The following is a 14655-nucleotide window of genomic DNA, read 5'->3' on the forward strand; positions in this document are numbered from 1 at the left end:
AAGATGAAAGCCAAAGAGATTAGAGCTAACATTGACTTTGAAGTCGAATGACCAGGATTCAAATTTTGCCTCTGATGCTTACTCTCTGGGGGATCTTGAGCAAATCATTTATCTCTGTGGTACTCAGTCTTCTACAAATGATGGGGTCTCTTCTTGCTCTATGATTTATCATCTTCTGATTCTTCTGTAATTTTCAATGGATTTTGATGAAATCTGATCTATGAACCAAGATGTATAATTGGTCTAAGTGAGGAATAGAGTCTACAGAGCTACCTGAGAGCAATGAGTTCCTAACACAGAATCAAAGACCTTGCAGGTACTTGGTAGAATTTGAAAGTAGAGCTCCTAGCCTCTATACAGCCTCCTTTCATGGCCTTTGCACTGTGCCATCTTACCCCGTTCCCTTCCACTCTAACCAATAGGAAGGTTCATAGCACTAGAGTTAGGGATGTCATGCCTAGCTCCAGGTTGGGGTCCTCCATTCCTCTTACCTCAAAGAAGCCAATGACAGCTAGTTTCTTGGAGCTGATAAAGGCCTTTGTCTGCTCTCGGCTAGTGAGCAACATGATACTGAGTCTAATTTGATTCCGTAACCATGCAACGAGAGCTGTGGCTTCAATAACACCTGGAATAAGAAACAGTCAGAATGATCAACCAGGCACATTGTGTCTGTGGGTAATGGCCAGCCTTGGCAAGGCTGTAAAATCAGAGAAATGTGTCTTTAGAACTGTCAGGTTTCTACACATTTTACATCATTCCCAACTCTTACTTCTTCGGACCCTTGTTTCCACTGTTGTACCTCTCTCTGCACTTGTCTACCTCCAATAATAATAATAATAGTAGCATTCATATAGCACTTTAGGTTTTGCAAAGCACCTTACAAATATCCCATTTGATCCTTACGACAACCCTGGGAGGTATGTGCTATTATTATATTGCAGAGGAGAAAACTAAGGCAAAATAGGTTAAGTGACTTGCCCGAGGTCATATAACTAATAAATGTCTGAGTTAGTATTCAAACTCAAGACCTCCTACCTTCAAATACAATGTTCTGCCTGACACTTCCTTGACCAAGTAAGTGAGTTCAAGAAAGTTCAAGGGTTTTTGGGGGCCCACAGACAAATGAGACCCAAATTGTTTTTGGGATAAGAAACAAAGGTCTTGGTTTGGGCTCATACTCCATCAGATCCATTCATTCTTGAGGCAGCTAGGTGGCATGGTGGATAGAGAACTGGGCCTGTGATCAGAAAGACCTGAGTCCAAATCCACCCACAGACAGATTACTAGCTTTGTGACTCTGAGCAAGTCTCTTAAATTCTGTTTGACTCAGTTTCCTCAACTGTAAAGTAGGGACAATAACAGAGTTATTGTGAGGATTGGCACATAATGCACCCTATGTAAATGTTTGTTACCATCCCTCATACTCTATTTCCAGATTCTTCTTCCTTCCACCAGACCTCCTCCACATCCAAGTAATAGTCTGAACTTTTAAAAAGTTATAACAATGACCTTAAATTAATGTGGCTCTATAAGAATTCTTTATACCAACTCCAGTTGTGATGACTAGAGACAGTCTTTGTATTCCTGGGCACAGACGGAAATCAAAACATCAGTTATTCCAAAGGGTAGGAGAACATCCACATAACAGGCCCAACAAATTTCAAAGATGCCAGATCAGTGAACAGAGATTCTAGGGTTGGCTGGCCACTGCTGATTGCCACTCCTCCCTGAAAAAAGTAATTAGTGATCCAAATCACCCTTCATAAACCCCTGAGCCATCCATTTCCTTCTCTGCTTTAAGTATTCTATGAGAACTGGATTATAAACTCCTCAAGGGCAGAGTGGCTGCCTTCTAATTCTATTATGGCAGTGAAAGAGCGTTGCAGGTGTTGAGCATAGAATAGGTGCTTAATAAATGTGTGTTGAATTAATTTATTAGAAAGGAATTAGTCTTTTGTGGTCCATTCCTTTACATTTCATTTCTAAAAGCATTAAAAAAAGGGGGGTTTTAAAAGACACTTTGGGTCACCTTAAAGTCAACTTAAATCATCACCAATTTATTATATGCTTACTATGTTACAAGCCATATTCTAGTTGCTGAGGATAAAATGACAAAAAAAGGAAACAGTTCCTGCCCATTGACAAGCTTAAAATCTCTCGGAGAGGTAAAAAAACAGATAGATGGATAGATAGATAGATAGATAGATAGATAGATAGATAGATAGATAGATAGATAGACAGATAGATAGATATGCAAATACGTATATATTTACAAATACAAGATAATTTGAAGAGGAAGCAAATACCAATAACTAGAGAAGTTAGACAAAGCTTCATGGGAGAAGGTAGTACCTGGGCTGAGCCTTGAAGGAAGGGAGAGATAAGGAGACAGTACATTCTAGGCAAGGGCTATGCAAAGACATGGAGGTGGGAATTAGAAGGTCAAGTTTAGGAAATAGCTAGGAGACTATTTTGAGGGAGATAATATGAAATACATCTGGAAAGATAGGTGGAAATCAGATCGTGAATGTCTTAAACACCAGGTGGGGAGTTTGTGTTTTATCCTAGGCAATAGGGAGACACTGAAGCTTTTTGTGCAAAGGATTGGTCAGATTTGTGTCTTAGGAAGGTTAAGTTTATACCTCTGTGGAGGATGGATTGGAGATTGGAGAGGCTAGAAGCACTGAGGTCAATTAGGAAGCTATCATAATAGTTTAGGCAAGAGGTAGTGACGACTTGGACTAGAGTGACTACTAGACAGATGGCAAAAAGGGAACAGATGAGAAATGGGGAGGGAGAGAGGATCAACTTGGCGAGTGATTGGCTATGGGGGACAGGAATGAATCAAGGATGATTTCATGGTCACAAGCCTGAGTGAATGAGAGATGGAAGGATGGTAGTGTTGAGGTTTAGGGGTTTAAGGGTACTGGGAGCCCAAAATCTTGACACGCAGGTCTTGCCCAAAAGAATTTAACCCAAGTCTTCTTTCAGCCAGAGACAAGGTTTATTAAAGATGAACCATACAGGCCAGACTCTTAAGGAATCTCAAGATCTGTGACACTCTTAAGGACGAGCAGGCATGAGGAAATCGCAGCCCTTTAAAAGGTAGCCAGAGTGGATCTTATATACAGCCAAGTAGTTTGGGGTGACTAGAGGAGGGGCTGGGAGGAGGATCTTGAAGCTGGGGTGACTGAGGGGACTAGGAGGACAGGTGGTCGACTGTATCAAAAGCTGCAGAGAGGTTGAGTGAGATAAGAACTGAGAAAATGGCAGTAACTTAAGAGAAGGTGGGAAGTTAGAGAGCAGTTTCAGTATGAAGGGAGGGGAGGCCAGTTTCCAAGGCAATTGGTTGGGGTAGAAAGACTCAAAGCTAGGTAATGAATGGAGGGAGAATGTGCTGATCAATGATTGCAACAAGTATCTAAGAACCCAGACAGACTGAACCTCAAAGGAGGAAACACTGCTAAATGATAATGGCAAGGGTCAGGAAAAATGACAGAGAAGAAAGGGGCAGTGAGGACAAGGAAGTCAGCTTCTTCTACCTCCTCCAGTATAGATGAAGGGAATTTATTTATAATAAAATGGGGGTTCCACAGGACATAGATGAACTGGAGGGCAGAGGTCGTGGAGGAGGATGGAGGAACAGAAAGAATATTGTAGAGGTTCAGCTAAAATGGAAAGAAATGAGAGTTAAAGGGAGAAGTATCAGGGACAAAGAACTTTCCCCTCAGCAGAGAGTGGATCTGAATCACAAGAATAAGGGGCGAAACAGATGGGAGTTTGTCGGACAAAAAAACTGAGGAAAAAAATCAGTTGATTGGGACTCCTACCCTCCAGGGTCCTGTGATGATAAAGTGTGCCAGACAGGTGACAGTTGAATAAACTTAGATTTCCATGGCTTGTCAGCTACGGTGGATAATGCAGGGGAAGGGGAGAGTTTTGTCCAGGTGTTTGTCATTCATGAAAACCAGAATAAATTTGTGGATAATAAAGCCATAATAGCTAATCATTGGAACTAGGAATGCATGAGGCACATCTCTTATCTGTGTGTCTTACATTCAGCAGGTCTTCAATAAATAATTGGAGAATAAATGGATCTTTACCTCCTGCAAAGCACTGACTACTCCAGGAAGCAGCATAGTGTTGAGGACAGAATGCGTGGCTTGGAAGCAGGAAAACATGGGCTCAAACTCCATCTCTGGTACAAGTTATGTGACCTTAGACAAATCACTTAACCCTCACCTCAGTTTCCCTGTCTTTAAAATAGGAAAAGTAAGAATTTTAACGCCTAACTTCACAGAATTGTTCAGTAAGGCTCAAAGGAGATAATATAGGTGAAATGTCTGGTTCACATTTAAGCACTCTATAAATACCAGTTATTTTTTTAATCCCTCATTGTCATTAGTAACTTACAATGTAGTCAACATCAGTGAATTTGCCTTGCTCTATTTCCAGCCTATACCCCATCTCAGGGTAGCCAGTCCCATCAATATTGTATTTGATCTACCCCTCAGAAACTAGGAGTTCCAAATGACCTTTGACTATTTTTCCTAAGAGAGGAAAGAGTGGTAGTTTCATTGATACCTCTAAACTTCACAGGTCTGAGGTGCCCCCATGCCTGGAAATATGTTCTGTTCGTACCAGGTCACCATGGCCATCCTGGTCACCCACACAGGTTGGAACAACAAAATGCAGCAGCAAGGCATTGCCTGATTCAGCCCATTTCCTGGCAAATGGCTTAATGGAGTCAATGTCTTTCAAAAGTCAGATGATGCCATAATGACTAAGCCAGAAACTCATTGTGAATGATTTACAGAGATCTCGTGTAGGGCTGTTTCTTTCTCTCATTTATTCATAGATGTCTCTGCAAAGAAATTTCACTACAGGAATAAACACTGTTTTGATAGGTCTTTTAAATAAGTAGCAAAAAAACTCCATCTGCCTATTATATTTTCATAATACTTCCCTTTTAAATTGTTCATAGCATTTTCATACAATCCCATGAAGAATGTCACATAGATATTATGATATCCATTTGGTTAGAGGAGATAATATTATTCCCACTTGGTAAGTGACAAAACTGAGGTTCAGAGAAACTAAGTGATTTACTTAAAGTCATACAGCTGCTTAATGACGTAGCTGAGGCTAGAACCCAGGTTCCCAGCTTATTCCTATCATCTTCCTTGGGTCTGGTTGTATCCCAGAAAGGCCTTAAAATGGGGTTTGGGAATCTTCAACATGCCTCTAGCATAGCATAGCCTTTAGATAAATTCCAATCACTCTACTTCATAGAGGGGTCTGTCTCAGAGATGAAATATTCCCAGGTTCTCCTATCTACCCTCACAGACCCTGTCCAGGTGCTTCCAGGCAAATTTAGACATGCGAGAAAGAAAGCAGGCCCATGGGTCAGGCCTGTACCTCCAGAAATAAGGAATAGAGGACCAATGGATGCCCAAACTAGTTGAGAAGAGCACCTTTAAACCTGAGGCCCTCACAGGGAGGCCTCAGTTCCTCTCCTCTTCTGTCCTCCCACATAGCCCCCCAATCGTTGGAGTAAGTCTGTAGGAAGATGGAGATACAGCTGACCACTCTGGGCAATTTTTAAAAATTCCTTGTTAGATCCCTCTTCACCAACAGCTCTCTTTATTTAAATTCCAGGCCCACAAGCAAACATATTAGAATGAGGTTTTCTATGCTTTAATCTTTAGCCCTCTCCTTGATGACAATTTCCCTCAAAAAGTGAACTAGAACATCACTAGAACAGCGATTATCCTCCCTCCCATCTAATCAGTTTCCCCCTCCTGCCCTTCCCTCCCCAGCAGCCCCACAACTCTGCTGCTCACACAGACCACAGTGTTTGCTCTGCCTCTTACATAACCTAGACAGTTGTTAATTTTTGACCCATAGCTGTTCTGGCAATTTTGGTACAGGAAACCATTGCCCTCTGCTGGCCACTCAGAGAACTTCAGTAAACCAAAGTCAATCCTAGACATCACACTACCTGCTCCATTCTCTCTAGTGCTCATCATCCAGTGCTCCAGCTCTAGCTTTGAGATTCAGGTTCCCTTCAGCCTGAAATGATCTCTTTCCATTCTCCAAGATGCTGTGGCAATTTCTGTGTCTCCCACATATTGGACACTAAGTGTATGCTGCCTTAGAATGTTATAAAAGGAGGGAGGATGGGGATGAAGGCTGACCTTTCTCCCCAACCAGCCAGCAAGCTCCTCCATGTCAGAGACATTTCTTCAATCTGAGAGGTCTGGTATATGTTAGGTGTTCTGTGAATGTTTGATGAGGATGATGCCTTGACTAGGGAATTTCCAATAAAGCGTGGACTAGTCAGAAAACAATGCTTATTGAGAACAGATCCAGCATACCATGGGTACAGAGGGAAGGATTTGGAGAATTATTTAGGGAAAATCCAGAGAGGGACTTCTCCACCCAGCCTTTGTTTTCTGGATGTCTCCTTCACTCTGAAGTATCTGAGAAGCAAGTGGGGATGGGGCAGGGGGAAGAATCTAGACTGAAGCGAGGGCAAGCTCAGGAATGCCAGAAGGGTAACCCCGGAAGAAAAATTGGGCTACCCATTGGATCCAGAGTTTCCCCACACTTCCCCACACCAAGCCCCAGTCTGGAGGGAAGTTGCAGTTTCTCTTTTCCAGATGTAAGATGTGGTAGAAAAAAATGACACACTTAAAGTCCAAAGACCTGCGTTCGAATCACACCATTAAACCTGTCTAAACCTCAATTTCCTCTTTTGTAAAATGAAGGGAAGGTAGTAAACTGGATGACCACTGAAACATGTTCTGGCTCTAATGATTCCGTAATAGTACCTGATGTCAAAGGAGCAGGAACAGCTTAAACTCTGGCCTAGAGACTGGATTCTGGGACATTTGCCCATTTTATTCCTGGAAGAGAGTCCTACCCTGAATAGCCAGCTCTGTGGCAATAATTGCAAGCCTTTCACAATCCTTTATTTCTTAATCCTCACAATAATACCCTGAGGTTCGAATGGGGCACATGGTATCATTACCACTTCATAGAACAGGAAACTCAAACTCAGGGAATGTATGAGATTTGCTAAAGAGCAGTTCATTTGTGCCAATGCCAAGACTAGAAACTAGGAAGAAACTAAAAATGTTCTTTCCACCATACCATCCTGTCTCCCTTGTTTTTGGTCTGTATTTGTGCTATTTTATGAGCTGCTCTCTATGGCCATAGATTAGATCATAAATTAGGATCTATTATTAATGAGCCATCAGTCACTGGGATCATAGATTAATTAATGATCCACCGGTCATTCAGATCAAAGCTTGAAAGGACCTGGCAGTCAATTTCAGTCTCCTCATTTTACAAATGAGGAAAATGAGACTCAGAGTGGGCAGATAACTTGCCCAAGGTCACACAGCTATGAGCTGCAGAGGCAGGACCCCAAAACAGACCCAGGGGACTCCAAATCTAGTCCTCTTTCCACTGCCTCACGCTGCCTCCCAAGCGTAAATTTGGGAGTCAGAATCTCCACTAATGAAATTCCCCCTTGATTTTAACCCCCTTCAAAACGATCAGTTCCTGGCAGGATCCACTTCTTACCCCCAAAGCCATCTCTTTCTCCCGTGGACCTCACTGACAACTTCCATAGGGGGTGGGACCCCTGTGTTTCCTACAGACCGTGAAATCCGGTCTCTGAAAGCCCCAGGCTCAGTATTAGAAAATTAAGACCATCATTATCATAACTGAGGGAGACCTCGGAGTCACAAACCCGCCCCCCCCATCCAACATACTCAAACCTCCCCTCCCCCACTCCCCTTGGGAGGCTTAGTTCTCATCATTGGAAGCTTGAGAAGGAAAAAGTTTCCCTTTCATAGAATAACATCTGGAAGGGGCTTTCTTGATATTATTTCATTTGATCCCTATGTCAATACTGTGAGGTGGGTACAGCAGATATTATTTTACAGGGGGGTAAACCGATATTCAGAGGTTTGATTTAAAGTCAGGCATATCCTTACTCCAAGACCAGCATCCTTGCCACCACCTCAAAGAAAGATCAAGCTAGATGGGACAAGAATGGTAGAATCACCTGATCCAATCCTCTCATTTGACAGAAGAGAAAATTGAGGCTGGGAGAAAGGTGGGGTAAAATGACATTGAAGTAATCCAGCTAGCCACCCTCAGGCCAAGCTGGCCCAGGTATTCTCAGACCCAGATATGGGCTGTGTTCAGATTCAGTTGAGTAATACCCCAGACTTTCTGGGAGTTTCTTTATTCTCTGCATCCTTCTGCTGTGATTCAGTGTCCCCTTTGGTTAACCAGGAAGTCTTGGGACCACAATGAACTCTGAGCATCATCACAAACTGCAAAGCAAAGTAGGCTAAAAGGAGCTCAGCATAATAGCAGGGGCTTGGGATGCAGGGGGGTGGGGAAACAGGTTCTAGGGGGAAAAACCCATCCTTTTCCTTCCCTTCCACTCCCTGCCCTCTCTTCCTCTCCTCTGCCTCCAGCACTGCATGTGTAGGTGACATCCTTGGTCAGCTGATGGAACAGAGAAAGCTCTGCTGAGACTTGGTGACAAGAGATTGGACCCAAAGTATAGCTTGGAGGCCTGCCCAGTTAGGCTAATGATCTAAGGTGCTGAATGAGCTCTCCTTCTTCAGTCTAGCTATTGTTTCCCCTAATCCAGTTGTCAGAGACAACAGGGCTCCATCCAGAGTGAGGACCTGCAAAGAAGGGACTGGGGCCAGTTACCTCTGCAATCAATGGGCTGCTGTCTTTGACCTTCAACAAAAAGCTTCACTGTGGGGATATCTTTGATAGCAAACTCTTGCTCCAACAACTTCTCAGAGGTGATGTTCACTTTGCCAAACAGTACTCCAGCATTTTCTTTCCCAATTATATCCACTGCTTTGCCCATTTCCTTTATCAGATTTTGGGATTCTTTTGATAGAGGATTATCTGGAAGACAAACAAGGCAAGAAAAAATGATGATGAAGGAGGGGCATTAATTTAGAGATGGGAGGGATGAAAAGAATAAGAAGTAATCTTCTTTGGTGTTCCTAAACAAAAGAGGGAGCATATAGGGACAGACAGACAAGTATATCTACTGCATGGGGCTAGTGTAGGACAGCTAGGTGGTATAGTGGATAGAGTGCTGGGCCTAGAGTCAGGAAGACTCATATTCCTGAGTTCAAATCTGGTCTCATATACTTATTAGCTGTGTGACCCTGGGCAATTCACTTAACCCTGTTAGTCTTAGTTCACATCTGTAAAATGACCATAGAGAAAGAAATGGCAAACTGCTCTAGTATCTTTGCAAAGAAAACCCCAAATGAGGTCACAAATGGTTGGACATGAATGAATAAAAGGCTGGTCTTTATGGGTAGATGGAGTAGGTTGCCTATCTATCAATCAACATTTATTAAGCTCCTACTATGTGCCAGACACTGTGCTAAGTGCTGAGGATACAAAAAGGAGGCAAAAGATAGCCTTTGGCCTCAAGTAGCTTACAATCGAATGGGTGAGACACCATGTAAACAAATACAGGCGAACAAATGTATAGAAACATATAGTACACAGGATAAATAGGAAATAATTAGCTGAAGGAAGGTACTAGAATAAAGAGGGGTTGGGAAAGGCTTCCTGTAAAAAATGGGACTTAATTTGGGACTTAAAGGGAGCCAGGGAAGTCAGTGGGCAAAATTGAGGATGGAGACCATTCCAGGCTTGGAAGACAGCCAAAGAAAATGCCAGAAGTTGAGAGAGAAGTGTCTTGTTCATGGAACAGCAAGGAGGCCAGTGTCATTGAATCGAAAGGAATATGGTAGGAAAGAATGTGTAAGAAGACTGGAAAGGTAGGAAGGGGGCTAAGTTGTGAAGGGTTTTAAATACCAAACAAAGCCTTTTGTATTTGATACTGGAGATGAGAGGGAGCCCCTGGAGTTTATTGATTAGGAGGGCTCACATGATAGAATCTACACGTTAGGAAAATTCCTTGGTAGATGAATGGAGGGAAAGACTTGGGACAGGCTGACCCACAAGCAGGCTATTGTGATAGTCCAGGCATGAGGTAACGAGGGCCTGCATAACAGTGATAGCGGTGTCAGAGGAGAGGAGGGAGCACATTCTCAGAGATGCTGCAAAGGTAAAATGAACAAGCCTTGGCAACAGATTGGTTTGTTCAAGGTGAGAGAAGAGGAATCCAAGGTGACTCTTAAGTTTTTATCCTGAGGGATGGAGAGGATGGCATTGCCCCCCACAGTAACAGGAAAGTTAAAGGAGGGGAGAAGAAAGGTTTAGGGGGAAAGAATTGGACATAACAAATTTAAGATGTTTTGGACATCGTGAGTGTAAAATGTCTACTTAAAATGCCAGATTGGTGGTCAGAAGAGATTTTAGGGCAGGAAATGTAAATTTAAGAATCATCATCATCATGGAGATAGTAATTAAATCCATGGGAGATGATGAGATCACCAAGTGAAGCAGTATAGAGGTAGAAAAGAAGAGGGCCCAGCACAGAACCTGAGGAACACTTATCTATTAGAGCCTCTGATCTGGGTGAGGATCCAGCAAAGGAAACTGAGGAGCAGTCAGATATGTGTGATTTGAAGGACAAAAGCCTTTTATACTTACTGAAATGCTGAGACTGATAGGTTAAATTGTTAACAATAAAAAGTTTGAGTTAAGATTGACAGGCACCTGAGAACCAGGTAGGCCCCTTGAGTATAGACTAGAAATAAGAATGAGAGGCTATTCTCATGGTCTCTCACTTCAGTGCCCTTTGTGAGACATTGAAATAAGGATTGGAAGGGCACAAAAGACAATTTGCTTCCTTGGAAACTTTGTCAACAGTCACATGAATCTCTGTTGCTTCCTTCCTGAAATAGAAAGTGGTGATGGTCTGATGTGAGCTTCCCAGACCCAAGGCACCCTAATGAGGGAAGGTTTGCCAAATGCTGTGTCTAGCATGACTGAGTCCTGAATTCTCAGCTATGTTGATAAAACTGTCCAGTTTGTAGTTGTTTCCCCTTTTTTCCATGATCTTTCAAAGATCACTGATGTTCACTCCACAATCACATCCATCAATTCTTTTTAGTATGAGAGGATGTAGTTCTTAGGAGATGAGTGACTTGAATTCAGTGTCAGGACCAGGTTCTCTGAGACAAAGGCATCTTTGGTTATTCAAGCTACCCCTAGGGGAGTGACAAGCAACTCTTTCTCAAGTATATATTTGAGTGAAATCTGCAGCAGTCTTGAAGGGGGAGAAACTCACCTACAGCCTCGTTGTTTGTGCAAAGGAAGGAGAGGCTGTGTGGCCAGGAAGCCATTGTCTTAATCCCAGCCCCTTCATCCCAATCTCTTACGTGCCAATTAGCTCAGGCTCCAGGTCTTTTTTTTTTTTAAATATCATCTCACAGAGCCACCTGCTTCTACCTCTCCATGGTACCTTGTCGCAAATGCACCTTTCTGTTCCCTGCAACAGCACATGAAGAGGAATGTTGAGAGCCAGAACTGTAGGTTGGACTATACACTATAGACATCAGGGCAAGTCCTGAGTAAAATCCTAATTTGAGAGGGTGGATATATGAGCAGAAGGTAAAGGGATAGAGGCCATAAAGTAGGACCAACCCCAGTGACAGTCTACTTTGGAGAGAAGTCTAGAAAATCATAACCTGTTAGATGAGTCTTTGAATTCCCAGTGGGCACCATCAACATTCTAGTGGGGAAACCCAGACCTAGAATGCCCCAATATGAGGGAGAATGGTGTAGGAAATACTGAGATTGTCATGCTCAACCCTCTCCCCCCACCCATAATTCCATTTGGGAGGTTTATTCACAGCATCATTGGAAGCTTGGAAAGGTTAAAAAAAAAGAGAGAGGTTTTTTTCATCCGTTAGCATGGTCATTCAATATGTATATTAGTAGCTACCCTGGTTTATTTCCCTCTCATACCCAAGTGTTCACAAAATAGGGGTTGAGGTAGGGGCAGCAAAGAGGGAAGGAGAATGGTATTGATTCTCTTCAAAACCAGAACACTTTATCAATTTCTTTTACATCCGGGGACAGAGAGAAAAATGTACAAATTGCCTTAGTTACTGAGTACAAATTGCAAGTCCAACAGAAAGCCAGTTTTTATAAAGTCTTTTTGTTCTTTGGCAGAAATAATCGTCAAATGGTGGAGGGAACAATATCCAGGTACCAGCTCTCAAATCAGGATGGCTACTTACATAACAGCATCAGAAAGTGAATAATCATTTTCATTACATTGCCAATCAATGTATAAAAAATTGAAACTTGCACCTTACTCTGTGATCGATTTCAGTCCCCTGCCTGCTTTATCATCATCATTGCTTTCGATACCTCCCATCCATCATGTTCAGTCAACCACTACCTCCTCACTGGCTGCCCTGTTCTGCAATCACCTCTCAAGGTTTTATTTTCGAAACCAGTCTCTCTGGATTCAGATGGGTAAGGGTTGGCCAAACAAAATGATCCAGATGGATCAGGGAAAAGAGGACATACACACACAAAACACAAAATAAGTCATGAAACAGACTATTTTTATGTAGACTGTTTGGTGAAGAGTAGAAACGGAATAAGTATTCCCTATGGATGGTGAAGTCACCTAGCTGCTCCTATTTGCAGGAGACATGGTGCTGATTGTATCAAGTCCCAGAATAATGCCCAAACTTCCTAAATGAGATCTCAAAAGTATTTGGTCTAACCATCCAAATTGGAAAAACTAAGTCAATGAAGAATGACAATTGTGCAGATCATGCCATAGAGTTATATGCACAATCTATAGAACTAATCCATCAACTGAGAACTTTTGAACAAACACAGCAGAGAATTGAAAAGGAAGAAGAAAATGGCTTGTATTGCTTTGGGGACTTTACACAGTGTTTTGAATTATGCCCACTCATCTTTTTATTATCAATATTCTGCTAATGATTCTGTATGGATGGCATACCACAGTCCCTGAAGAAATGAAATTTTTAAGTCACCCACAGAGCAATGGAGAAGCCCATGATGGCTGGGAGTAGGCAGCAATATAGTGTGGTTAAAAAAAGTAGCACAAAATATACAATCAAAGAAATATATGACTGGATAAGAAGGTAGGCTAGTCATGTATCAAGAGGAAGGGATAACCAAAGGATAAGCACATGCTCTACTGGTAGCCATAAAATATCACAAGATATAAAGGAAGGCCTCCAAGCAAGTTGGTTGGGTAGAATTCCTGTGCAGGCTTGATGGAAGGACACAGATAATCACTGCAGCAGCTAAGCAGTGCAGTGGATAGAATGCCAGGCCTGTTGTCAGTAAGACTCATCTTCTTGAGTTCAGATCTGGCCTCAGACACTAGCTGTGTGGCCCTGGGCAAGTAAATGTTGAAGGAACACAGTCATCATCATTCAAAAGCTTATAATTGACTGGAGGGAATATAATATAAGTGTAATATGAGATAAAGTGAGATGGAGGAGAGGAAAGAGCCAGAGAAAGCATTCTTGGAAAATGCTAATACAGAAAGAACACTCTAACTGGAAGTAACCGAGGGGGCGCCAGAGAGAGGGTGACATCTGAGTTGAGTATTGAAGGAAGATAAAGATTCTGCAGGATCAGGATGATGAATGAATGCATGCTATCCAGATGGGAGGCATGTGTGAATCCATAGAGAAGGGAAACGATACATAGAGCTCAGGAACAAAAAGTAGTCTGTAGGGTTAAGGGCATGAAGGGGAGTAACATGCAGTAAGTCTGGAAATGTAGTTTGGAACCAGATTGTGAAGGGCTTTAAATGCTGCCTGGGGAATTTGCATTTATATTTAATCCAGAAGTAACAGGGAGTCGATCAATTAACAAGCATTTATTAAGCACCTACTATGAGCCAGGCACTGTACTATTTGTTGTTGCTGTCATTCAGTTGTTTCAGTTGTGTGTGACTCTCTATGACCCGGGATGTCACAGATCCAGGCCCAGTATCTCAGCAAAGATACTGGAGTGGTTTTCCATTTCTTTCTCCAGCTCATTTTACAGATGAGAAAACTGAGGCACACAGGTTTAAGTGACTTACCCAAGGTCACACAGCTAGTAAGCATCTGAGACTGGATTTGAACTCAGGTTTTCCTGACTTTAAGCTCAGTGCTCTATCTGCTGTGCCACCTAACTGCCTGAACAAATAGTTTCTGTTTCTAGAGAGTTTATATCCTAACAGGTTGTTGTTGTTTGTCCTTCGTTCCCCAAAAGGACCATGACATCAGGGAGGTGATGCCACGACATGCAAGTGAGTTGGATTTAAGTGAGGCAGGGCTGTGCAAGGTCACCAGCCTCACTCTGTACCTAAAGCATAAGTAGCTGCATGTAGTATGGACTAGAGGGAGAGAAATTGGAAGTAGAGACCAATTGGAAGGATATTACAATTGTCCAGACAGACTAAAATAGTGGCTGAGTGAGTTAAAAGATGGGGCATATATAGGAAAGATGTTGAGGAGGTAGCACTGACAAGACTTGTCAATCAGTTGTATATGTAAGGTGAGGGAGAGAGACAGAGATGACTCTGAGTTTACACATCTGGGTAACTGGAAAGATGATGATAACCCTCAAGAGAAATAGGAATCTTAGAAAAAGAGGTAGCCTTTACAGAAAGAGAGTGAGCTATGTTTTGGA

General features: G+C 42.5%; 1 protein-coding gene across 4 annotated transcripts in view; it reads right to left on the reverse strand.

The window, feature by feature from the left end:
• Positions 1-14655, reverse strand: part of PDILT (protein disulfide isomerase like, testis expressed) — a 59085-nt gene that overhangs the window by 27770 nt on the left and 16660 nt on the right. For all 4 annotated transcript variants that reach the window (XM_078152873.1, XM_078152874.1, XM_078152875.1 and 1 more), the window contains 2 exons: positions 8743-8949; positions 492-625 (listed from right to left, as the gene is read on the reverse strand). In XM_078152873.1, the coding sequence (XP_078008999.1) occupies positions 492-625; positions 8743-8949 (341 nt within the window). The remainder of the gene's footprint in view (positions 1-491; positions 626-8742; positions 8950-14655) is intronic.

This window comes from Phascolarctos cinereus, unplaced genomic scaffold (assembly GCF_003287225.1).
Source record: "Phascolarctos cinereus isolate Bilbo 61053 unplaced genomic scaffold, phaCin_HiC Scaffold_4;HRSCAF=312, whole genome shotgun sequence".
Classification (NCBI taxonomy): Eukaryota; Metazoa; Chordata; class Mammalia; order Diprotodontia; family Phascolarctidae; genus Phascolarctos; species Phascolarctos cinereus.